Consider the following 27,924-nt stretch of genomic DNA (forward strand, 5'->3'; position numbering starts at 1 on the left):
ATCATGGAAAAAATATTCAGAAAATTTGAGATGTAACTTTTATAGATATTTGATAACTTTTCTTAATTATACTAACTTGAACAGAAACAAGTCAATTGTGGGTCTTTACCAAATATATCAAATGATATTTTTTAGCACAGAAAGTTTTTATGCTAAGTTTCAGCCTGAAACATTTTGTGTGTAATATAAGTTCTAACAGAAATGTAATGTAGAGAATGTGTTTACACTCTTTTGATATGAAACACATTTCAAAGGTTACTGAAAATTTTTAGCCTATGGATGGATTACCACTGCTTGGAAAGAGAAATGAAATGGAAACATAATGCTCTTTTCCAAGACATGCCAAATATCTTGTTTTGAAATGAGCTCTTAAATAAAATGGTTTCCCAAATGTCTTGTTCTCTAAATCAGTAGAGACTATGAAAGTGTTTACTGTGCTTCTGGCAAACAACAAATTCTCAGTCCTCAAAAGCACAGCTAACATTTTCTATTTGGAGGAAAGAAGGCATGCAAGTAGCAGGCTGAACTTTTGTTTTATCAGCTCCTGAAGTTAAAAATTCACAGTGCTGTCTACCTACATAGCAGGCACTCTAAGCAGACTTCTTGAATCAGTAAATGAGAATACAGTATGATATTATCTCCTTTTTCTGTGACAGGCTGTAAACATTTGCTTGGAAATACTTTTTTGCTTTCTTGTGCTGAACAAGGCAGAATTCCCTACCTTCAATTCCAAGGTGTTTTATCTGACCAAGTTTCAAGCTGGAATTACATAACTTCCCTTTTGCTCCTTCTGCTTGTTCTGAAACTTCAGAAGAAGAGCGCGAAACCAAATACTGAGAGATACATAGCATCAGTACCACTTCAACTAAACCCAAGCCAGATGCAGACAATTCAAGAAATAATAGAGCTGAAGACAGCACACTTTTCAGGGGTGCCAGGGCCATTTGCTCCCTCTGCTATAATTTATGTTTCTGTAGTCAAGGTGCAGTTATACCACAGTTTAGAAAACTCCCTGGAAACAGCATCCACCATTAGCTGCTCCAGGAGCCCAGGAATTCCTTTGATGAGCACTAACAGATTGGTAACAATACCTCCTAAAGGGCCAGGTTGCTAGGTAACAGCTTGTTTCCTTGGTCACAGTGAATACATGGAAGACCCCAAAAGAAGGCTGCTGATTCTTGCTGGACAGCTCTTCTGGGAATGAGATGAAAAATGTCTTCAGAAAAATAAGTTTAGGAAGGCCAGAGGAACTTTATGCACCAGCAAGACATGTCCAAAAGGTAAGCAAACAAAATGTTAGAAGTAGTCTTATTCATTCCTTAAGAGAAAACACAACCACACCTTTGTGTGTTCCTGGATTAAATTTCATTTAAAAATGTAAAATCATGAAATCTGGGTTACTGATGACTGTTGCTTAGAGAAATGAGCCACCACCTCTCCTATATGCAGGCAACTGGCTACAAACGCAATTCAGGTAATCATTGCTATAACAGAGAGCTGGACTTACTGTCTAGTAGTGGTACATTAATAGCTACACACGGCACTTTAAGAGAGCGTGTGTGAACTTCAGGGGGAAGATCAGATAGGACAGCCAGAAGGAAATATCTATTAATTAATACCCACTAATTATAGTTAATATTAGTTTTATCTATTAGCTACATTTAAATGAAATAACTACCAGAAAACAAGACTTTTGCTAGATCAATAAAGTCATAAACCAGATTAAATTAGAGGCCAAAATCCAATCCTTGTTTCTTCATTCCTAAATTTTATAGCTGTTTCATAAATGTTTCTCAAAGCATGCTGATAATTAGACAACATATGATTAGGTCTCTTAAGGACTTGAATGTTTTGTCCTTATATGAGTTTCAATTGGCTCTCATCCTTAAAAAAGTGAGATTTGCCCCTTCAGTTTTCAGGATGAAATACTTTGTGCTTTCATGACTGTGTGAAATTTATTTATAGCTCCCTAAATTTACTGCCTGTAGTTAAGATAGGACTCATGCTTAAGTAGGGATTTAAAGGCTGAAGCAGTTATATTACAGAAGTTTTATTTTAGTTAGCAAACTCTGAACATCTCATCTCAGCAGTATGTAGATGTTGTGTTGATTTTAATGTCAAAAACTGTGAAATAATTAGAAATGGGCATGTGAATCAATGGTTTTTAAATGTGTAGAAGTTTTGTGACCAGTTATAAACTAATTTTTCCTACTTGCTGACACCCTTGAATACACTGTACCAAGAGGAAGTTTACTCATGAATTCTGTAAAAAAAAATGATACTTATGATCAATATTATTATTTTTAAGCTAGTACATTTTATAAAATTATTTCAGAGACAGGGTAAAAAGTGATGCCCAGGCTGCAATTTAAACTTTAATCTTCAAATTTTGAAGGAGTGGGGAAAGAGTGGGAGGGAGGGAAGGAAGAAAAAAAAGTGTTTTCTTAGTGCCAGTATTTGTTCGATCACATTTCTGCACATAGAGGCATCTCAGTTTATCTTCATTGTTCCTAGAATTTTAATATAACTTTGTGTTTCTAAAAATGTCAATGAACCCATTAATAGGTACTGAAGTTTACAAGCTTTTCCTCTAAAGAATTTTGATAATGTTTGTCCTTTTACTTTTGTTGTATCTTAAATGGGGGCCTATTTGTGTTTATAGGAATGTACATGGGGCTAGAGCAACAGGGACAGGAAAAATTCATTAGAATACAAGGTTACATAAAATTAAAATCGGACCATTAAGAGAGAAATAAAGAAATGACAATTTTAGTTGTGTATTTTTCAAAATTATAATTTGTACCTCTGTGTTTTTAGAATCAACAATCTAAATAGTTTCAGATATATCTGTTAAAATTCTGGGCCTTAGGTACTAAAATTTTAGGGATATTTGTAAAACACATGAGTTTTTTAGACCATTCATTGCTATGTGATTATTTACTTAATTTATGGATTTAGTTCTAGGAACTTAATTTAGAGCCATCAGAAATTTGAATGCAATAACATGGTATGCCAAATTTGCTATTTCAGACATTAACATGTTATAATTGCAAAAGACTTCTTGATTTCATGAAACCTCCTTTTTCAGTGTTTTACTATATCTCCTCACCATCCCTAACATGTAGATAGCACAATCATCACCTGTTTTACAAATGAATAAACTTATATGTAAGTATAGAGAGGACAAGGTCTCTGGATTTTAAAAGATAAGAAGAATGGTCAAAGTAATCAGAGATTGGATTGATATCTTCTTTCAGCCAAATTTAATGCTCTGGAGTTCATGGTAAGTTTCTTCTAGTTGATAGCCCAAATGCATGGGTTTAGCAAGATCCCACTAGATCTGAGAGCCTAGCTCAATAATGTGGGGGGAATAAGAAAGCATCTGAGGACTTGGGGAGCGTCCTTTGCTAACTGAAAAATATGATTGAGCTGTTTCTTTTTCTTCTAAATACAAAGCTCTCATGATGCAGCACTGAATATAAATGGAACATTTAGAAATGGAGTTTTAAGCAGTGCCATCTTGACCACACGGACTGTCTGAAGGAGCCCCCTGGCCTTCTGGATGGTGTGTGTTCAATACAGCCTCCTTCATCTCAGAAGCTCGGCTTCACCTTAGAAACTAGGCCATCTGCCACTTCCTCCTTTCCTGCCCTTGCAAAGCTACATAATCACCAACTTGACATTTTAATTAAATAGATAGCATCCCTTTGCAGCCGACAATTTATGAGGCTTATAAATTCCTGATTGTAAACAACAATGCAATCTTCCAATGAAAGGGGCTCATGAATTGATAACTTATATTATTATTGTTTTTCGTCCTGCAGTCTCACCTCACCAGATTCACTCTTGTTGGCCATTCTACACTTTTTGAAACCAAGAACAGATGGCCAATTCAGATAATACCACCTATTTTAAAGACATCATAAATCACTCCTGACAAATGCTGTACTGTTTTAGTCATGGCAACTTTATATTACAGCATTAATAAAATTAATTTCTCTCTCATAAGGTTTAGAGTTGCAATTTATGATACTTATTTGTTCAATGCAGGCAGAAAGATTAAAAATGAGTAAACCAAAATACCAACTAAACTACAAGCCTGGTTTTATTTTCTTCGGGGAGGGGAGACATGAGAGGGTTTTTAAAACAGCTTGATGTTACCTGGAATGATGTTCTCATAGGTTCTACTACTAAAGGCTTACCATTTATTTTCAGTAAAGAGTCACTCTTCAGATTTACATGTTCTATTAACTAGTGAATTATTTATCTGTAGTTAAGTGAAGCAATCAGAATAGGAAAAATCAATATTAATGATTTTCCTTAATAACAACTGCATCCAAATAAATGATACAGATTTACAGTTATTTAAAGAATCACAGTAACTTATAACTTATCTGAATCTTATTTGAATTGTAGTAATTAAAAACACTTGATCATCTACTTGTTTGACTTGGACAAGTTATGCCACCTCTTTGGGTCTCTGCTTCCTCATCTCTAAAATCAAAATAACGATGTTATGCACTTTGGTGATTTTAATGATTAAATACTTTGGCCACCTGATGTGAAGAGCCAACTTGTTGGGAAAGACCTTACTGCTGGGAAAGATTAAAATCAAAAGGAGAAGGGGGTGGCAAAGGATGAGATGGTTGGATGGCATCACTGACTCAATAGACATGAATTTGAGCAAACTCTGGGAGATAGTAAAGGACAGGGAAGCCTGACGTGCTGCAGTCCATGAAGTTGCAAAGAGTTGGACACAACTTGGTGAATGAACAACAACAATGATTAAATGAGTTAATCTCTGTAAAGTTCTTAGAATAATGCCTAGCACATAGCATATGATTAATAAATGTTAATTATAAAATCATTATATAAGTAATAGTTGTCATCCTATTAATATTGTTGCCAAAAAAACACAAAACCAAACCAGAAAAGCTTTTCACTCAGGCAGAGTCCACATCATCTTCTGAATATTAAATGTAAGGACCCACCAGAGGTGCTAAGTGACCCAAGGTCACAGCAGTAAGAGTTTTAGATTCTCGGGACTCACTGTTTTGCACTCTGGCCATCAGTGACGTGTGCATGAAGGCAGAAGGGGTAGAAGTTTGGATTAGTCAGATAACCTGGAAGATGCTCTACCTTTTCTTTTTTTAAACTAAAGGATCACAAATTATCTTTCTTGGCTGATATTTCCCCCCCCAAACCAGACCAAAATAAACTTCTATATGGAATTCATGATAGAAGTAATGGAACAAAGAAGAGCTTCAGAATTCCCCAAAGGTTTTACTTCACAATGTGAGCCCACTGCTCTTCACCACTGCCCTCTGGTGTGGCGTCCAGGAGGAATATATGAATATGAGAGAAAGAATCCAGCCTTTGGGACCCACAGAAAGTCATCACACTGGAAGAGAGTCACACTAGTTATCTACTGATTAGAATCTTCTCAGATACTCTGTCCTTAGCTGAAACTCTAGACCAAATTTATTTCATTCCATTCTGGCAGGAAAACAGCCGGTGAAAGAGAAAGGTTGTTATTTGCCTATTTATTTCTGTTAACCAAAGTTTTAAGTACTTTCTGTTATTCATAAATGTCTAGTAGCAGTCAAGATAATGGCACAAATAGTTCTTCTAGTTTCAACGTTCAAACAATCTAATATAAACTAAGATAATGAGATAATTTTCAGTTCTTTGTAAACGTGATTTTACCTTGAAGCTGTTGTGCCTGGTCTTGCAGCACTACACAACCAAAGTACAGTGAAAACCCGATCAACTGGATCCTTCTTATCAGACGTTTTGGCTTTGTGAACTTATGGTTCCCTGTGCTCTCCTTTAAACAAAATAAGACCATTTCTCACACTTTAGGTTTCAAAACAAGAGAGAGAGAGACACTTCCAGATTTTCCTATTGGGCCTGTTTCTCATCACTGTGTTATTATTCAGTTGTGAAGTCGTGTCTGGCTCTTGGCAACCCCATGGACTGCAGCACACCAGGCTTCCCTGTCCTTCACTATATCCCTGAGTTTGCTCACACTCATGTTCATTGAGTAAGTGATGCCATCCAGCCATCTCATCCTCTGTGGTCCCCTTCTTCTTCTGCCTTCAGTCTTTCCCAGCATCAGGGTCTTTTCCAATGAGTCACCTCTTTGCATCAGGTGGCCAAAGTATTGGATCATCAGCATCAGCATCAGTCCTTCCAATGAATATTCAGGGTTGATTTTATTTAGGATGGACTGGTTGGATCTCCCTATAGTCCAAGGGACTCTCAAGAGTCTTCTCCAACACCACAGTTTGGAAGCATCAGTTCTTTGGTGTTCAGCCTTTTTATGGTCCAACTCTCACATCCATACGTGACTACTGGAATAACCAAAGCTTTGACTATAGGGACCTTTGTTGGCAAAGTAATGTCTCTGCTTTTTAATACACTGTCTAGGTTTGCCATAGCTATTCTTCCAAGGAGCAAGTGTCTTTTAATTGCGTGACTGCAGTCAGTGTTAGCATTGATTTTGAAGCCCAAGAAAATGAAATATGACAGTTTCCACGTTTTTCCCATCTATTTGCCATGAAGTGATACAACTGGATGCCATGATCTTAGTTTTTTGAATGTTGAGTTTTAAGCCAGATTTTTCATACTGTTTATAGGGTTCTCAAGGCAACAATACTGAAGTGATTTGCCATTCCCCTCTCCAGTGGACCATGTTTTGTCAGGCCCTCATCACTGTGTAACCGTCACTAAAGTTCAGAAGCACAGAAGAGTCAGTCATGTCATTATCCTTATTTTCCTGATTTCATTTTGGCAGAAAATGGCTAGCATATTTTCATAAAGACAAGAGAACCAAAAGTCAGTTAAACATTTATCCTCTCTTCATTCCCTGAAATACTATTCCATTTTGCCTTATTTTATTCTCCCTGATTGTTGTCCAAAACTCTGGTTAGAGACAGCAGGATTTACCTGCTTCAGGAATAATAAATTTTGCACACTGTAATGTTTTTCTAATGTTTGTTAATTTGTTGCCATGGTAAAATATTCTTTGGTATGTCAAAAAAACCATATCCAGTTTATTAAAGAATTGCTCAATTGGGGAATATTGGAGAGGTATATATTTTCTGAGTTTTTCACATGATTAAGACCAAATCTTTTGCTATTTAGTGGTAGATGGAGGGATAATTTTCTCCTTGATAACACAAGGAGACAGTTGTTTTATTTTCTTAATGGCACAATAGCACTATTTTAAGAATATGACGTAATGGCTATGCTCTTCTACTCTAACGCATCAGTTAATACATGAAAAATGAAAGACATTTCTACATTATACTTCATGAAGGCAACTTCAATATACAAGAGATGTGTCAGTTTCTTGTAAGCAAAATTGCTACAGAGTTTCATAATAACTGTGCCATAAAATATAGAATGCTGTCTCTTAAGATTCTTGGAGCCTGAGAAATAATCCATCAAGGGTAAAAGGAGGCCAAAGATAGATACAATTTCTAGTTTTACTTAACATGAAAAAGCATACTCAGATATTATTTTTAAATTGACTTAAAGTAATATACAGTACCAATTACAGAAAGAGAAACATAACCACTCTTGAGGAGAAGGGGAAAAGTGCAAGAATAACAGTAAATAATAAATACAGGAAAGCAAAAAGACATTTTATTTCTCAGTGGCATAACAATGGGAATACAGAGGGAATAAGACTGTTTTTAAGTAAAATATTTGAGCAGTATTTTAAAGTGAGTAAAATTGACTAAAGAACCCAAATTTTTAATATGTTTGCCACCAATTTGAGGAAATATAATAGGTTTGGGGGAAATTTCAGGGAAAATGGAAGACCCAGATCAATGGGAAAACCAGTAGAAAGTTGAAAGCTTATTTGGCACAAGCCAAATCTGTAGCACTAGTTCTACTCGGAATGGTATTATAAAATTAGGGCTGATTTCCTTATTCATATCCTACGAGTATGTATTTGTGTGTACTATTTTCAAACATGTGCAGTCTCCATAGACACTTTTTCTTACCTGGAGGAGAATTTGCCTTAAGTGACTGTCAGCCATAAAAAATGTGTTTAGGACTATGACAGAATTCCTAGGGTATCACTTATCTCTCCTATAAATGGAAAAGCTGGTGCTTATCATTTGTGGCTATTGTTGTTTTATACAAAGATATTTGCATTTAAAAACTTTAAGCATTTTTTAAAATGTTTAATTGGAAGATAATTGCTTTACAATGTTGTATTGGTTTCTGCCCTGAAAAAATGTGAATCAGGCATAAGTATCCATATATCCCCTCCCTCCTGAGCCTCTTAAGCATTTTCTTTCACTCAGCTCCTCAGTTCAAAACACAAGTGATCAGGAGACTTGTCCATCTAATTCATCCTACGGCTCCTATCTGAGTGAGACACACACCCCGTGGGCTCTCTCCAGGAACAGAACACTGTATTCTCGTTCAGATTCTGGAATATCATCCCTGGTAAGTATTTTTTAATTTGTTCTTTACTTAGTCTTAAGTTTAACATGCATTTTACTTAACACTTGACACTTTTTAATAAGTGTAAAGTCTTCCAAGGTGGCGCTAGTAGTAAAGAACCTGCTAGGCAAGGCAGGATCATAAGAGATGAGGGTTTGATCCCTGGGTAGGGAAGACCCCTTGAGGAAGGCCTGGCAACCCACTTCAGTATTCTTGCTTGGGAAATCCCATGGATAGAGGAGTCTGGCAGGCTACAGTCCATAAGGCCACAAACAGTTGGACATGACCAAAGCAACTTAGCACACACGCAAACATGTCTTAAATCTATCCTTGTAACTGGGGAGAAAATGAAAGTTGTTACTCTGAGTCCCACCTCAGAGAGGAAAGAATCTGGGGGGGAGGAAGGAAGACAAAAGAGATAGAGATGAATAGAAAAGATAATGACCAGAGACATAACAATGGTGTCCCTTCCTTTCCCCACTGAGTTCAAATTGAGTTCAAATTCTGTCTCTAGTCTAAGAATTATCTCCTTTCTTTATGGAATATCCTTTGTCCATAAGATAAAAAATTTTCCTCCTAAACGTACCATTTCCGAGACTGTTCTTTAACCTATCTAAGTGGAATCACAAAGTTTTGTCCCTCCTTTCCTTCATTCAAAACTTTTCCACTTTTCCTTGGATGAAAATGAGTTATTTCTGTTTGCCTCTCAAATTATAGAAAATGAGTTTTTCAAGCACAAATACCATATTTTATTTAACTCTGTATCTTTAGTGTTTGAGATAGTGCCTGCCGCATAGCAGGGGCACCATATTTATTTTTCAATAAATTAGTGAGCTGAAGCATTCTAGTTTCAAAAATATTTATTGAACCAGTGGATTAATCACTTGGTCCATCAAAATCAAAAAACAGGGTAAGACACAGGAATATTCACCAGTCCTTTAAGAAGAAAGCATGGTCACACAACTGCAATATGTTGACAGCCTTTCACAGATATAAACAAAGAAATGCAATGGCTCATTTTCCTGTGATGTTAGAAACCCCCAAATCAACCACATAACTCCTTTAAAAAACTGACAGTTTTTTTTGCACAAAATTAGATATCAGTTGAAAAACAGAAACTTTATTTTCAATATAACTTTAGCTTAGATTCATTTTTTCCCAGCTAGAGTCTCATGAAATAGCACAAAAAGGCAATTGGATGTGGCAACTACAGGAAATTTAACTTCTAAAAAATTTTTATTCTATGACAGTAACAAGCAAAACAAATTCCAAAAGCATGTAACAGATTGGGAAAGACGCGTCCACAACCATGTAAACCAAACAGCCCAAGATAGACTACATTTTTCAATAATCTAAAATGTGTTTGTGCTTCTTAGTTTTTAAAAAATAGTTCTGAAGAATAAGTGAATTACTTGAAAGTCTGTCAGCAAATCCTCAGATTGTCCCAAAGAATTGCTCGAGCATTAATTAACTTTTTAATGTTGCTGTTAATCAAGTTAGAGAATTTTGCTATTTTTTAAATGAATATATTTAAATATTTATGGAACAACTAAGGTCATTCAGTAAGTAAGTAATGAAGGTAAAAGATCAAAGCTAAATGATTATTAAAAGCCCACTTCTTCCCAATTTATTTTGAGGCAGCTTGCCCCAAATTTTGCTTTATAGGATGAGCTAGTTCCATGTGATACACTAAGAATCAAAGGTTCTGTGGTTTAAAAGTCCAGGAAAATACTTTGTAGTACAGACTCACAATATATTTTAGGATACTAAAGGTTCAGAGAAGTCCTGTAGTAAAGATAAATGCTTAGCTTGGTTTAATCCAGTGCCTCATAAGCTTATTTAATGACGAAAACGTTTTTTATGTTAGTCACACAGCCTCAAGCAAAGAAAAACTATACAAAATACTGTTCTGTGAGATGAATGTAGTTGTCCCAAATACTGTAATGGCATTTCTTCAAATCAAATATCCTTGGTTTGTCTGTATAGGTATAACATGGCTAACAGAAGAATGAATGTATGGTGTATGTATTTAACATTATATTCTTTGTTGAGTAATATGCCTTTTTCTTTGTGCTAACCTTGAAACTATCATAAGTCATGTAAGATACTAGGAATTTTGATTGACTACAGCTTCAATAGTAATAAACAGCATACAATTGCCCCAGATGTGATCTTGACACATATTCTGGTCAGCAATACACTGTCCAGAACAAGGAAGATGACCAGAGACCTGAAATATTTCATTCAATATTGGCCACACATTTTAGGAACAATGTCAATAAAATGGAACTCTTCTCAAGGAGAACCACGCTTTTCCTGAGTGGGCAATAATTTGTAAACCATGATCTGTAAGTAATAACTAAATGACAAAGAGGATGACAACTATTATCAGACACTTAAAATGTGAAGGGATTCTTCTGTGTAGCCTCAAAAGGCAGAGCTTGTACAACTGGACTAACTTAGAAAGATTACTTCAGACCCATATAATGAAAAACCTTTAAAAATTACAACTATTCTAAAATAGAATGAGATTCCTTATGAGCTATTCAATAAATATCAGAGGACAGATTATTAGAGGTGGTGTAAAGTGGATTCATGAATGGGTACGTATATTTATTTGTGTTATCATTTGTCATCAAACATAAATCGGCTATAGATGTTGGAAGATGCAAAATTGAATAAAAACAAATAATTTAGATTGGACTAACATAACATCAATAAGTATGTCATTAGGTACCTAGAGTTCGATTTAGCTCAATGTTTGGATGGGTTCACATTACTTGTACACATAAAGTAAGTGAACCGTTTATCACCAGATGATATTTCTCTTCTCTCTTACTTTAAAGCTTCCATCAGATTCTTTCAAGTACCTCACTTGGCACAAAGTAGAACAAAATGACATCCAAGGAAGTCAACTGCGTTGCCCGCGAGTAAGAGAAGGTAAAGGAACTGAAGTGTGTGATCTTTTCGTACATGCTCTTAGTAGATGTTTTTTGAGGATAACAAGACATTACTGGGGGATACAAACCTGTATGACCTAGAGGTAGAAAAATTCCCTTTTTCAAGACCACATAGTTGTTAATATAGTGAAATGACCTTTAAAAGCATACTCTTTTTCTTTTAAAATTTATTCATTTGTTTATTTCTTTTACTTCTGGGCTGTGGTGGGTCTTTGTTCCTGTGTGTGGGCTTTCTCTACTTGCCATGAGCGGGGACTACTCTTCATTGCAGTGGACGTGCCTCTCATCGGGCTTCTGCTTGGGCTCTAGGCTGCAAGGGCTTCAGGAGCTTCAGTCCGTGGGCTCCGGAGTTGCTGCTCTCAGGCTCTAGAACACGGGCTCAGCTGTTGTAGCTCATGGGCTCAGCGGCTCAGGGGCACGTGGGATCTTCCCAGACCTGGGATCAACTCAGTGTCCCCTGCATTGCGAGGCAGACTCAACCACTGACCACCAGAGAAGCCCTAAAAGCATCATATTATAGCTGATCACATAAATAATAACGTTCAATATTAAATATTGGAAAACAGAAACAGAAGAACCTGTAATTCAATTATCCAGAAATAATCACTGTGAGTTTTATTTCCATTTAGTCTTTTTTTGAAAAACATGTATATATTTCCTTATAAAATAATGTGGATACCTGTATTTCTTGAGTTTTTTCATCTGATATTGTGAGCCTTTCTTTCCTCCCTGTTATAAACATTACTCCAAACAAATTGTTTAGAAGTTGCATATCTTTCCATCGTAAGGATATTATTAAATTTTTAACCAATGATATTTGTTGGAATTTTATGATCATGAATAACACTGTTAATTCAGTGGATGACTTTAAACTGGTTAATCCTACATTGATTAAAAAAGCATTAAAAGAGAGTCTAAATAAACCAGTAGTCTCATTGTGCATTTTCACTAAACATTTTAAACTTGGTAAAATAACCAATGCTTTATTATTCCTCTTTCATACTTTCAGATTTTATAAATGTGCTGGTGTGACAGTATGAAGGATTTTTAATCTGAAGCCCTGATATACATAATGTTTGATTTCTAGAAGTAGCTGCAATAGATTATAAGCTCTGTAGGAACAGAGACTGTTATCTTTTTGCATCCTTCATAAGTGGATGAAATAATATTAGACATAATTCCTGCTGCAGTGAGTATGAGTATTTGGTCTTTATAAAATATCAAGTATCTTGGCTAATTTACATCTCTATTTGTAGACTTGCAGATACATTGTTTATCACACAATTGTAATATTGATATAAGAAAAGTTGCTATAGGTATATTCATCTGCCCATTTCCACTTCTCAATTGCATTACTTTACCCACTAATGCTTTCCTTCTTTCACTCAAACTCAAATGATAAAGTGATTAAAATAACATCTTTTTATGAAACTGTGAGTTAAATATGTTCTTATGGTTTAACTCTACCATATCTATTTTGCAGCTAAGCATTCATTGGCTTACATAATAAAACATATTTTATGTAATAATTTAGATTATATATTATATTAATTTATTTTATATTAATAAAATGTTATTAGATAGTACTGTTAGAGGTAAATTACACTTCCCTTTGGAGACCTTAGAATATTTTTCTAAGAGCAACAAATTATGGGAAATTAGTGACATGTACACACTTCTATATTTAAAGTTAATAACCAATAAAGACCTACTATAAAGAAATTTTAATGAAAAAAATCAATAAACAATAAAAAATAAATTATGGGGAATTAGGAAGGAAGGAGATCGGAGGCCATGGAGGCCATGTATGTCACAGGTATAGAGTTCATCAACAAAAGAAAGAGAAAGGGTTACATCAGGGGCTAAAGAAGGCAGGGTTTAGTAGGCTCTTAAACTTCTGTGTGTGCACAAGTTACCTGGAAGTGTGCAGAAAATATGCATTCCCAGGCCTTATGCCTGAAGCATCTGATGTAGTTAGTATGCAGTGGGGCCCTGGAATCTGCATTTATTAAAATTATTATAGGTGATTCTGCTGCAGGTGATCTGAGGTCCCTACTATGGGAAAAACTGGTTGAGGGGGCTTGGAGAGAGGCAGGAAATGAAGACATTTGAATAGGAAGTGAAACATGGGAACAGAATGTAAGAGTACTGGCATTTATCCACGTGATGTCGTTGATAATTGTGGCAGCCACCATGAGGCAAAATAAATTGTATTTGGAGTGACAGGTGGAGAGTTGAGATTTAGAGAGAACTGCAGAACTGAAGAAACTGGAGGAGATGACAGGAGAATAAAAATCTAGGAGTAAACTGAAAAGGAGCATGTGTAGAAAGAGTCCAGTGGTCTCCCTTCTTCTCTGATCTAAGAAGCCAAGTCATGTGCTGAGGTCATCACTCAGCAAAATCGGCCCTCATGAAGATCCCAGTGGTCATTCATGCAGAGGATATCATCGCTCTCCAGAGATAAGGCACAATTTGCTTCCATTAGGCCATTAACAACACCCAATCTCTTGCAAGTGACCTGTCGTAAAAGGATTGGAGCATGTTCTAGGGGAGAGGAAACAGTGAAAAATCCCATCAACTCAAGCCATGAGGAAAACAGATGTCCTTGTTCGTTGCCCTAAATTTTGTATAAGTGTTTTTTTTGTGTGAGATGGAGAACAAGTGTATTTCAAAAGCATTCTGATAAGAATGCCCCTCTTTCTAGATTAGATCCTGAAACATCCATCAAAATTACTGCAGTTGATCTCAGTTGCCCCAGTTGTACATTCAGAAGAGTTCCCAAGAAAAGAAAGGTTAGCTGGTGTGTGATAAACAGCAATTTCCCAGGGCTTTGATTGCCAGATAGAAACTGACTTAACTCCTCCCAATTAAATGAAGCCAAAGAGCATATTGTTGGCAGAATTCTTTTAAAGAATAGATTCTTCCTGTTTGAAAATCCCCCAGCAAGTTAATTCAGTCACTGCTGTTAAGAGTTACAAATCCAGTGAAGGGACAAAGAATAAGCTCAGACATGGCAGGTGTAAGCCAACATCCCTGGGCTGTCAGATATTCCAGACTTCAGTTCTCAGCTGCTGAGATATGTCTTCAATTACCAAGCAGGTCTGGGATTTTTTTTTTTTTTTTAAAGAATCCAATTTAATACATCTCCTCACAGTGGAAGTGACCTTTGGCTTCTTACTTCAAAGAAATCTTTGCAAGCTGCTTTGAAGAGAAATAATTGAAACAGCAGAAGATCAATAGATATCAAACAAACAATACAGGGCAGAGTTTAATAACTGGTATAGCTATTACACAAAGAAAGCTACCAAATTTGGTGTGGGGGAGAGGGTGTAAATAAAGACAATAAACTTGAGGTCTCCCCAGTCAATGAGTTGACTGGTCCAGTTTTTCCAGTTCTATAACTTTTCATTCCAATCATCCTAATCAATGAAGAAGGTGATTTCCTAGCACAAGGATATTTTATTTGTAAAGTAGTTGGGATACTACCACTTTCAGGGTATATAATTTCCTGAGTGGCAACATTACAGCTTGTTATGAGAGAAATGCCTGGAACTGCAGGTTAGATTCTTGACTTCCACCTGTGTCTGATGAAAGAACTCATGTTTTTGTCAAAATAATGAAGTATTGGCCTCTTGCTCTTATTGCCTTCCATAAATCCTTCATAAATGGACTCATTATCGCCCATCAGAGTCCAGATGAATTTGCCACAAAAAGCAAAGTTTGCTCTCGATACCTTCAATATTGTTTCTGTGTTCTTTTCACCTTTGAAATCATGCACTCCAGAAAAATGGATTGAGGAGAAGTGGGTACAAATGGTGCAGGTCTGATTCAGAAATACAAGATGTTATAGTTGAAAGGGAATTGAAATCAAACCTGGTGGCTCGGTGGTAAAGAATCTGCCACCAATGCAGGAGATATGGGATCAATCCCTGGGTGAAGATCCCCTGGAGAAGGAAATGACAACCCACTCTAACATTCTTGCCTGGGAAATCCCATGGACAGAGGACCCTAGCGGGCTACAGTCCATGGGATCTCAAAATAGTCAGACACGACTCAGCGACTAAACAACAAAGTTTAGGGTGGCTTTCAGGGGCTTGGTTGGCATCAGGAAAGAGTGAAGTTTGCCTGTGGCAGCATGATAAGGGTGTTGGGGTCTATGACAATAAGAAAACCTATGTTGGTCTAAAAGTATTAGAAATAATTTTATAAATTAGAAATTTATAAAATCTTTATAAAATGTTGTGAATTTCAAACATAATTTCTCACCAAATTCAGCCCTTGATGGGCCCTAGACTTCCCCATATTTTTTGCAGATGTGGAAAACTAAACAGCTCAGAAAATTAAAATTAATCATCTGGAGTCAGACAATTACCTGCTACTTAACTCCAGACTAGAAAGAAAATATCCTTTCCCCAACCCTGGAAGTTATGTGCAAACCTGATTTAGAAGACAATAAGGCTGGAAAATAGTAGGAAATGAGTTTGGAAATGGAGACTGGGATAAGATTGTAGAAAACATTGCCTGATGAACTAGACTTTTCCATCTTTATTTGGTAAGCAATAAGAAACCTCTGAAAGGTTTTGAAAATATCAGTCCCATGGTAAACACTGTTTTTAGGAGAGCTGGATAGCAATTTGTGTCATTTATGCTGAAGAAGAGAAGATTACAAAGCAGGAGATCTAAGAGAAAGTAGCTACAGTTCTGGTAGGAAGATGTGAGTGTCTGAACATTGAAAAGGAAAGGACATATTCTCAAGGGGGAAACTGGTAAGATTAGGTGGTTTATTGAATCAAGAGACAAAAGAGAAAGAAAGTCAAGAGTGACTTCATGATCCCTAAAGAGAAATTTATATGAAGATTAAAGTCACTATACTGGTGATTTTTCTCACTTGCTTGAGCTAGAAGTAATTGATGTAAGATTAAAAGTTAACTCTACATGTTGACTTTTCCCTACAGTTAATAGAGGTCATTCTTCCCTTTTAATTACTCTAGAAAGTCATCAGATTATCTCTGAACCTCAAATTATTTGTCATAGTAATGTGCAAAATTGCATTTAAAAAGAAATCTATATGTGAGAATTTAAGTTAAAGCTGACTTTTGATTCTCTGCAGAAACCTAGACCATAGGTAGCAGACTTGTGAACAATTTAAATTAAAATAACCTACAGCCCTATTTTTTCTGATAACTGTATTTACTTTATTGCAAACTGAAAAAAAGTAAGTAAAACAGATGAAAAAGAAATAAAATTGCTGATTGTTTGCTATATCCTCTCTTGTGTAACTCATCTGGTGATGGGAGGGCCTAGAAAGTAAGCCCATCAGAGATGGCCACAAGGCTTCTGGCAGCAGGAAGAGAAACACAGGAACTGGGGGGGTTTAAATATTTAATAATCATTTCTTGATTAATCTATTATTGATATACCTGCACATTTGATTTAGTGTTTTCACATTGGTTTAGTGTTACACATGTCACTGTATTTTGTTTGGAAGACATGAGAGTTATTCAGAAAATTTCAGGAAAAATAATTTTAAACAATTAGAAAGTGCTCATAGTGATCAAGTCCTGGCTCCTCTTCTGTCCCCATCTCTCCCCAGCCTGATTAGGCAAGCAGAAGTGTATGTAGTCACATACATCACATTTTGTTACTGTTCACACTACTGGGGCATGAGAGTTCAATCCTGTCTCCCTCAGTCCTGATATCAAGTAGAAATTTAAAACAACCAGTCAGGCATCCAGTGATGGGGTTGGTCCTGTCTTCCTGAACCTACTTCCAAGATCTCACCCTGTGATTTCTGCCCAGGACCCTCTGCCGAAGAGCTGCTCCTCAGACAGGAGGAATGTACTTTGCCTTCACAGAAAAGAGTCCTTGAAAAAAACAAATGGGAAACGTGGCTGCAAGAAAACTGGGAGGACTGCACGGTGAGAGCTTAAAAAAAAAAATAGTATATTTCCTTCATTGACTAAATTATGGCATTTTTTTAAAAGGTCAATTGCCAGAATAAACATCAAACCTTTAAGTGCATCTCTAGAAATGTCTCTGAAAATAGTTGTGACTGGCATTCCATCTCTTTTTTCCACCCTTTCTCTTCATCAAGGCATGCTACTTATTTTCTGATCTTCATTTTATATTGATATTGCTGAACTTTGGAAAAAGTTTAAAAGAACAGAGAATGAAATTAGATTTTTTATAATAAAAAAGTCTTGTTGAACGATAATCCTTACCAATGAGTATATGATGTAATCTGGACTCCTTTGAATGATGTGGTAAAAGCTAAAATTTTGATGATCTAGGGCAGTCATTGGGGTCTGAACAGAGCTATCCTGGAACAAATCAAACTTTCAGCAGTGAAGGATTTGAGGTGTGGTTTCTTGGTGCTGAAAATGACTCAGCTGGCTGAGCCACTAGCATTGAAACAGTTCCCATGGTTAGCTCTCAACCACTACCCACCTCTGGGGTTGCCATCACTCAAGCTTTCAAGTCATGGTTAAGCAGAGGACTGAAGACTTAACTGTGAAAAATAAGCATTGGTAGCAATAAAAGAATAAATGAATAAAAGAATAAATGAATTTCTTTATAACAGAGTAAGATGCCAATATTTTTGTTTTTCAAAGTGATCAAATTGCATGTGAGGATTTTAGGAAATCTTCCAGAAATGAGACTTATTGGGATCTCCCAATGCCTCTTCTGTTTCACAGATGAATCTTGTATGTCATAGAATTCTAGAATTAGGGGGTTGGGAAGGAGCTTCAGATTGGGTCTGGTCCAAACACTTTTCTTTGAAAAAGGAAAGGAAAGCTTAGAAAGAGAAACAATTTGCCCAAGGTCACACAACTTATTAAGGGAAGCAAGGAAAGTAGAATATTATTTCCTAGTTCAGTGGTTTTTTTTCTTTCTAAAATTAATTTTAATTAGTCACATATAATGGATACATTCTACTCTAAAAATTTATATAGTGCACCTACTTATTTATTTGAAAAATTTAAACAGCACATCAAAACTTTAACCTCCACTCCCAGGATTCTTTTTAAAAGTAATCATTCCAGTGTATACATGCATTTGTTCTTTATAGCTGTCACTTAAACTGTGGATATATTGCAAAGGCCAGTGGTACCTTGCTAAAAATTTCTCATAGAAAGTTTAATTGGCCTTTAGATAACTATACTGCAAGCGAATGGCTGAATGAACCCTAATCTATCACAGAAAAACTTATTGGGAAAAGCAGCCTATTTGAGAAGGTGATGTTTAATGTGGAAATGATAGATATAATCTCAATATTTCTTTAGTTTTGTTTAGAATGAAGACCTTTTATACTTTGGGAAAATAGAACTTATGGTATCAAATTTCATAATGTTTAGTGTCTGAATATATCAAGACCTTTTTTAGATAGAGATATCTGTATTTCTTTAAAAATAGTAAATTATTTTGCTTCACATTAAAAAAAGGAATGTCATCTTATGCAGTAATTTCTAGTCACAGAAATTGATGGCAAAATTTTGGAAACAAAAAAAGTAAAGTTGACTTTTAGAAATAGAGTTTACAAGAGCAATGCTACCACTGAGAGTGGTTTTAATCTCCTTGACATAAAAGTTGACTGATGTTAAAAGTAAAAATAAAATATCCACTATCTCAGAAATATGCCACATTATGTATATGTATATATATCCCTGGTTATTTTAAAATAAAATCATATTTTCCAAATGATGGCATCTTACTCTGAAATTTTTGTAAATGAGATATCTGAGTATTTCCAAGGAAGCTAAAGACCTGAGTTCGATCCCTGGGTTGGGAAGATCCCCTGGAAAAGGGAATGGCTACCCACGTCAGTATTCTGGCCTGGAGAATTCCATGGACTGTATAGTCCATGGGATTGCAGAGTTGGACACAACTGAGTGACTTTCACTTTCAAAGATAACTAATCGTATAAACCCAAACAATGCTTTACCCCCTCTACTTTTCATACCTAGAAAAATTTCAAAATCTAAGGGTCTTTCCATCTCTACCTGCCACCTCCCACCTGGTGTTTAATTCTAAACAATCCCATCAATATCTTCACCCTCCTCCCCTATCTTGAAAATCTCTGCAATAATTGTGAGTGTTTGGATGTGTGAATATTTTACAAGACCAAAAAACAAAACAGTAAAAACTGCTGACTTAAATATATAACAGTTCAAATTAATAACTATTTTTAAAAGTTGACAAAGAACTTGCTTTTTCTTTTTATTTGTTTTTCCCTTCAGAATTTGAACCTTTCATTTCAGGATTTGGGGGACCCTTATCAAGTTGAAAATTTTAACAGGATTCTTAGAAGACTAATTCGAGTTGAAACCCTCTGGTTAGTGGACAATTCACTGGTGGATTTAAGTGCCATAAGATTGCCAAGGTACCTGCTCCCTAGCATGTCCAATTACTAAGTTAAAGTCAAGTCTTTATTATATGGGTTCATGTGATCAATGTCTTTATCTATTGTGGCTCCCCTCATGTGGTCAGGCCTTGAAAGTGAGAGTGCTAAGCGATGTCTGAGCAAGGCAAAAAGGGAAATTTATAAATCAAACTGTCACACTTTAACAGGAAAAATCCATTCCTCTTCAAATTAATACTGCTATTACCAGTTCTTAGGGGAATAATTAATAATCATAAGACATATTGGCAGAAAAGCTTGCTAGGTTCCTTGTGTAGTGAACTGGAAACACAATTACATTATATACACATTATCGTTGTAAGATAATGATTTTTAGTCATGTTTATTGACCATTTACAGGGAAAGACTCTATAGGTAGTTGACAAGCGTCTTGACTTCAGGTTCACGAGCTTTTAAAAAAATTTTTTTAACCAAGAACATTTATTTTCAATTTAATCTCTTATTTGACTAAAGATAAAATTCTTTACATTCTAATAGAGGAGTAGAAGTTGTCAATCAAAACAGTGACAGAAATAACATTTTTTTTAAATTGATGTGGACTCTTTGATGTCCCAAGGACACCAAAGATAATGTTAAAGATAATCTGCCTCCTTGCTCAGGATTGCTTGAGAATTCTGTGGAGAGTTGCCCTTTGCTTCACCAAGCAGGTGTGTAGCTAGAGCAAGCTGAGGTAGCCATCATAGGGGCAGACAAGTTCCCAGAAAAGAATCAGAGAAAATCAAGCAGCCAGAAGAAGAAAAGGTAAATCCTTGAGCGGGTTAAGCTGCATCTCTGAGCCTGGGCTGAGGCAGGGCATCGAAAAGAGCTCATCACAGTTACCAGGGGAGCGAAATGGCCCAGCAGACAGAGGAAGTGGCAGAAAATGCAATGGTCCCTGAGGATCTTCAGTCATTTTCAAAGTCACTTCCCAACGTTAGACAGACTTATATAACATTTGATTTTACTTATGTTCTTTTCAAATGACAAATGTAAAAATACCAAAATAAAAATTTTCAGAGGACTCTTAATTATCACTGCCATTTTAGTTTATTCAGTTTGTTGCTGTTCAGTCACTAAGTCATGTCCGACTCTGTGACCACATGAATTACAACTTGCCAGGTTTTTCTGTCTTTCACTATCTCTCTGAGTTTGCTCAAATTCCTGTCCACTGGGACAGTAATACCATCCAACCATCTCATCCTCTGTCACCCCACTCTCCTCTTGCCCTCAATCTTTCCCAGCATCAGTTACTCGATGTTAATTTGTTCAATTTTTTGCCCTACACTCTCTTCTAGGGATAAAATAAGGATGTATTAGTTGTATTTTCTAATATTCATTTAAATAAATGTACAAGAACAAATATTAATAGTCACATAACATACTTTAGAAACACTACACAAGAAGACCATTAATTTGGTGTATGTGAATTTGACTTGATCCAAATCAGTAAACCTCCAAATTTTTCCTATCTTATATAAAAAAGAAGAGAGAAAAAGAAAAATTCTTATCATTAAAGAAAAGACTTGATGCAGTTTTAGTATTCTTTAGATGTATTCGTTTGGCCTTTCTTTCTTCAGAAATACAATGTATAATATAAAGTTGTATAATTGCAATTCAGACTCTACAACTGTCAAGTCAATGTATCAGGAGAGCAGAAAATTGATGCATGTAATTCATAGCCTCCTTCTCTTCTGCCCCAGGAGAAAAATCACACTTGGTTTGTCAGTCATGTCCCCTAACATTATCCGACTGACTGAGGATCTGTGATACAGTGAATATGAGAGGCTGATTTGGCCTTGGAGTACAGAATGAAGCAGGGTAAAGGCTAGTAGAGTTTCGACAAGAGAACGCACTGGTCATAGCAAACACCCTCTTCCAAAAACACAAGAGAAGACTCTACACATGAACATCACCAGATGGTCAACACTGAAATCAGATTGATTATATTCTTTGCTGCCAAAGATGGAGAAGCTCTATACTGTCAGCAAAAACAAGACTGGGAGCTGACTATGGCTCAGATCATGAACTCCTTATTGCAAAATTCACTCTTAAACTGAAGAAAGTAGGGAAAACCACTTGACTGTTCAGGTATGACCTAAATCAAATCTCGTACGATTATACAGTGGAAGTGAGAAACAGATTCAAGGGATTAGATCTGATAGAGTGCCTAAAGAACTATGGATGGAGGTTCATGACATTGTACAGAAGGCAGGGATCAAGACCATCCCCAAGAAAAAGAAATGCAAAAAGGCAAAATGGTTGCCTGAGGAGGCCTTACAAATAGCTGTGAAAGAAGAGAAGCAAAGAGCAAAGGAGAAAAGGAAAGATACACTCATTTGAATGCAGAGTTCCAAAGAGTAGCCAGGAGAGATAAGAAAGCCTTCCTTAGTGATCAATGCAAAGAAATAGAGGAAAACAACAGAATGGAAAAGACTAGAGATCTCTTCAAGAAAATTAGAGATACCAAGGGAACATTTCATTCAAAGATGGGCACAATAAAGGACAGAAATGGTATGGACCTAACAGAAGAAGATATTAAGAAGAGGTGGCAAGAATACATAGAAGAACTAATACAAAAAAGATCTTCATGACCCAGATAATCACGATGGTGTGATCGCTCACCCAGAGCCAGACATCCTGGAATGTGAAGTCAGGTGGGCCTTAGGAGGCATTACTACATACAAAGCGAGTGGAGGTGATGGAATTCCAGTTGAGCTATTTCAAATCCTAAAAGATGATGCTATGAAAGTGCTGCACCCAATATGCCAGCAAATCTGGAAAACTCAGCAGTGGCCACAGGACTGGAAGAGGTCAGTTTTCATTGCAATCCCAAAGTAAGGCAATGCCAAATAAAGTTCAAACTATGGCACAATTGCACTCATCTCACATGCTGGTGAAGTAATGCTCAAAATTCTCCAAGTTAGGCTTCAAAAGTATATGAACTGTGAACTTCCAGATATTCAGACTGGATTTAGGAAAGGCAGTGGAACCAGAGATAAAATTGCTAACATCCATTGGATCATTGAAAAAGCAAGAGAGTTCCAGAAAAACACCTCTTTCTGCTTTATCGATTATGCCAAAGCCTTTGACTGTATGCATCACAACAAACTGAAAATTCTTCAAGAAATAGGACCTCCTGAACTGCCTCTTGAGAAATCTGTATGCATATCAGGAAGCAATGGTTAGAACTGGACATGGAACAACAGACTGGTTCCAAATTGGGAAAGGAGTATATTGTCACCCTGCTTATTCAACTCCTATGCAGAGTACACCATGAGAAACGCTGGGCTGGATGAAGCACAAGCTGGAATCAGGATTGCTGGGAGAAATATCAATAACCTCAGATATGCAGATGACACCACACCTATGGCAGAAAGCGAAGAACTAAAGAACCTCTTGATGAAAGTGAAAGAGGAGAGTGAAAAAGTTGGCTTAAAACTCAACGTTCAGAAAACTAAGATCATGGCAGCTGGTCCCATCACTTCAAGGCAAATAGATGGGGAAACAATGGAAACAGTGACAGACTTTATTTTGGGGGGCTCCAAAATCACTGCAGATGGTGACTGCAACCATGAAATTAAAAGACGCTGCCCCTTGGAAGAAAAGTTATGACCAATATAGACAGCATATTAAAAAGCAGAGACATTACTTTGCCAACAAAGTCTGTCTAGTCAAAGCTATGGTTTTTCCAGTAGTCATGTATGGATGTGAGAGGTGGAGTATAAAGAAAGCTGAGCACTGAAGAATTGATGTTTTTGAACTGCAGTGCTGGAGAAGACTCTTGAGAGTCCCTTGGATAGCAAGGAGTCCAACCAGTCCATCCTAAAGGAAATCAGTCTGAATATTCATTGGAAGGACTGATGGTGAAGCTGAAACTCCAATATTTCGGGCACCTGACGTTAAGAACTACTGACTCACTGGAAGAAAAGACCCTGATGCTGGGAAAGGTTGAAGGTGGGAGGAGAAGGGGACAATAGAGGATGAGATTGTTGGATGGCATCAGCTACTCAATGGACATGAGTTTGAGTAAACTCCAGGAGGTGGTGATGGACAGGGAGGCCTAGCATGCTGCAGTCCATGGGGTCACAAAGAGTCGGACACGACTGAGCAACTGAACTGAACTGAACTGAGAGGCTGAGAGAGTAGCAGAGTATACACTGAAAATGAGAGAAAATGACTAGCAGATAAGGAAAGAACAGATTTCAGATGAGGACAGAGAGAGAGGCAGAGAGACAGAATCTGTTTGAGATAGGTTTTCAGTTAGAAATTGCAGTAGGACTAACTGCATCAAATGATTATGTGTGGGGCTCTCTGATGGCTCAGCAGGTAAAGAATCCACCTGCAAAAAGGAGACACAATAGACACTGGTTTGATTCCTGGGTTGGGAAGATCCCGTGGAAAAGGAAATGGCAATCTACTCCAGTATTCTCGCCTAGAAAATTCCATGGACAAAGCAGCCTGACAGGCCACAGTCCATGGGATGGCAAAGAGTCAGATACAACTGAGGATACAGCACACAAAGATTACATGCAACCTAGGAAAGAGTGGAAACCTGAAGTTATCAGAGATATGGTTAAGAGTGCAAAATATCCCTATGGAGAACAGAAGGAAGCAAGGGAAATGAAAATAATGGATGTGAAAAATTACAATGAAATCTGCAGGGGGCGGGGGGAGTTCACACTGAATCTGTATTTTTCATGCTGCTGTGTGACTGTCATCTCTCTGTTTAGCACCATGTTTACTATTAGCAATAATCAGTTACCAAGTGTCTTTGTGGGCTATGAGGTTTATAAATAAATACCCTGTGTTTCCTTCAGAGTATTAAATCCCAGGTTATACATAAAGGAATTTTTCTGTAAGGCAAGGTGTCAGTGATAGATTTGGAATTATTTTCTTTAATGGCATGGTTTTATACAATTATGGTTTTAAGGCAAAAATATTAAGAAGCATTATATTCTGTCTGGAAAATGTATTCAACCTCAATGCTTAGCACATATTTCTGTTCCCAAAGATAACTTTTAGTTTTCTTTTGCATAAAAAAAAGGCTTTAAAAAAATTTTAATGCTATTTTCTCAATATCGAATTTAAGTACAGAAAAGTAGAAAGAAAAGAAAACAATTATAATCTCACTACTTAGGGGCAATATACTCTTCAGAAACTTTCATGTGTCTTTGAGTGAACTTTTCACATTGCTGAGATTTCAGCAGCCCCTTACTCTTTCAACCAGGACTTATTGAGAAGTCACCAGAGACCAAACACAGTGTCAGGTACCTAGTATATACATTGGAAAAGAAAACAGATTCTTGCCTTAGACAAGCTTTCGGGCTTATCCGCCCTGTTTATTTTCTCTTACTATTTTAATATACATATCCTTTTTTCTTCCCAACCATATTTGTAGAAAATGTCACTTTCACACCTTTGAGGGGTCGTAGTCTAGGTGAGGCATGCTAGTGCTTTGCAATATTTGGTAGTTTACCATCCTCTTTAAGAGACAAATGACAAGATGTTTATATTTTATATACAGTTGCAGAGTTTTAAATATGAACAAAAACCATCTCACATCTTTCAAACAATTGCCAAAGATGCCTCAGATTCAGCATTTATCCTTGGCTGACAACCATATTGAGACTCTGAATGGGCTGTCCAGTTTACAGCACACGCCACTGGAATCCCTTATGCTCAAGAGGAACCCTTGTGAATTTCACCAAAACTACCGGAAACGGTGAGGTCCCAAATGCTTTAAGTCCTCTTTTGTACTTCATTGAATATTTTACTTTTAACCATTGTTCCCATCTTGCTTAAATTTGCTCAGCAGCTTATCTACTGTGTGTTGGACAATTCATGCTTCTAATCGCACCCAAAGAACTTTGAACTGATTTTGTGTGTGTGTGTATGTTTAATTTTTAATATACTCTTCTGTCAGTTAATTTACGATGCTGTGCAAATTTTAGGCTCCTCCTGTAATGGGACTATACCTAAACAGATATTTCATTTTAGACTTTCAAATCCCATGCATTTTCTCTCATGATGTTCAACAGATGTCTTTTATAAAATTTCTAAATGTAGGTTCCCATCAAGACCCAAGTGACCATCTTATAAATTGTTTATTCTCTGGTTTTGTTCTCATATCTTTGGGCCACAAGGGCACCATTAATTAAACGAATACAAAAAAGTAATTGATTCAATCTGCTCTAGTGGTTGAAAGAGCTGGAAACCTGCCAAGAATAAACCATTTTTATTTCTTTGTCAGCATTAAGAACATTCTTAATGATGATAATAATGGGATCTAAACAACCTTGAGCGTGCACCAAGTAATATAGTAGTAGTAATAGTGAAAGTCACTCAGTCGTGTCTGACTCTTGCAACCACGTGGACTGTAGCCCGCTAGGCTCCTCTGTCCATGGGATTCTCCAGGCAAGAATGCTGAAGTGGGTTGCCGTTTCCTTCTCCAGGGGGTCTTCCTGACCCAGGTATCGAACCTGAGTCTCCTGCATTGCAGGCAGAATCTTTTACCAACTGAGCTATGAGCCATGAGGGAAGCCCAAGTATGAGGGAACCAAGTAATATGCCCCCCTATTTATCTGCAGCTAATTTCCAGCGCCACTATTAGTATATGTGCGTGCTCAGCTGCTACAGTTGTGCCTGAGTCTTTGCGACCCTATGGACTGTAGTCTGTCAGACTCCTTTGTCCATGGGATTCTTGAGGCAAGAAAACTGAAGTGGGTTGCCATACCCTCCTCCAGGGGATTTTCCTGACCCAGGGACTGAAACCGTGTCTCCTGCATTTCCTGCAATGCAAGCAGATTCTTTACCACTGAGCCACCTTGGAAGCCCACACTATTAGTATACTTATGGAAATTAAAATGGTAGAAACAAGGAACTGATTTCTAGACCTACATTTGCCCCCAGATGACCACAAGTCATCTCATCTCTCACTCTGAATCTGTCACACGAAGGGTTAGATCATTTCTAGGCTCCATTCTGTTCTGTGATTATAGTCCTTCCTCCACATCCAATTTCTACAAAAGACAGTTCTCTTACCACTTTCCTTTCTCATACTAGCATTTTCCCATAATAGCAACTATATTCTAGAGGCCTGCATAACATCAGACTCTTCAGTCCATGATGTGCAATGAAAATTGTCAAAATAAAAATTTTAATCTCTGTTGTTACTACATAAATCTCATTACTGCAATTGTTTTCCCTCTGACTATAGTCTGAAAGCAAAATTTCATATTCTGTGACAATAAATTCTCAAATTGATACTATATAAGCAAAATCTAGCAGCACAGTTGCTTTAATATTGAACTAATATTTAACCAAAATAATGTTTTGAAGCTTAAAATTAATTCTATTTCCTACAGTCAGAGGAGTTTTAGTTAGACATTTTAACATCATTCATAAAATAGCACATGTCTGTCTTAAAGATAATTTATTAGTATTACATTTCAGTTTGGTTAATTAATATATGGGATTTTAGAAAACACTTTGGTCCCAACTCAATCACTTGCATCTTTTCAAAGAATGCCTTATAACAATAGTGTTAGATTAACTGTCTGAAATCTGAAATGCCCTGAGGTCTCACTATAAATCTGTCTTCAAAATTCATGAGGTGGTATAGAATTATGTGGAAATGAAGGATATAATGAGGTTCTTCTATTTTTTTAGTATTAATTCTTTTGGATTGAGTCCAAGGTGCATACATACTGACAATCAGACTACAAAAAGCCAGGTTGTATTGACCTAGGTAGTGAAGGGTTGCTTTAAATAGAAAGATGTGGTCATTTTAAAGGATGAAAGAAGGATTTAAGTATTCACTCCTACTGAAGCACTAAGCCGAAGTCTCAGGTTCATCCAAATTTAGGTTTAATTATCTAGCCAGAAATCCACATGAGGATTACAGCAGCATTCATTTTGTCACTGAATACCTTTGTGTTGAGGATTTAGGCCAGACTTTCCGTGACCCTTTACATCACGATCAGAATATTTAAGTATAAGCTTTTCTTGATCACTGACACCTAGAATTGTGACTGTCTTCCCTTCCTCCTTTGTTTCAGATCCTCCAATAAGAAGACAGCACAGTTCAAAAGAGAAAGGACTTAA

At 36.7% G+C, this 27,924-nt stretch overlaps 1 protein-coding gene across 1 annotated transcript; it reads left to right on the plus strand.

The window, feature by feature from the left end:
- The first annotated feature begins 1,205 nt into the window (after positions 1–1,205).
- On the plus strand, positions 1,206–27,924 carry LOC133074057 (uncharacterized). Its single transcript, XM_061168015.1, has 7 exons — positions 1,206–1,280; positions 8,296–8,466; positions 11,310–11,403; positions 17,223–17,341; positions 19,661–19,803; positions 25,346–25,543; positions 27,879–27,924. The coding sequence occupies exons 1-7, from the start codon at positions 1,206–1,208 to the stop codon at positions 27,922–27,924; spliced, it is 846 nt and encodes a 281-aa protein (XP_061023998.1).

This window comes from Dama dama, chromosome 19 (genome assembly GCF_033118175.1).
Source record: "Dama dama isolate Ldn47 chromosome 19, ASM3311817v1, whole genome shotgun sequence".
Lineage (NCBI taxonomy): Eukaryota > Metazoa > Chordata > Mammalia > Artiodactyla > Cervidae > Dama > Dama dama.

What these genes read in the sequence shown, in the direction of transcription:
- LOC133074057 (XM_061168015.1), top strand. Translation starts at nt 1,206, where the DNA reads ATGAAAAATGTCTTCAGAAAAATAAGTTTAGGAAGGCCAGAGGAACTT. An exon ending in TTGCCCGCGAGTAAGAGAAG is followed by an intron (nt 11,404 to 17,222) that starts GTAAAGGAACTG and finishes ATTTCTGCCCAG; the next exon opens with GACCCTCTGCCGAAGAGCTG. An exon ending in AAAACTGGGAGGACTGCACG is followed by an intron (nt 17,342 to 19,660) that starts GTGAGAGCTTAA and finishes TTTTCCCTTCAG; the next exon opens with AATTTGAACCTTTCATTTCA.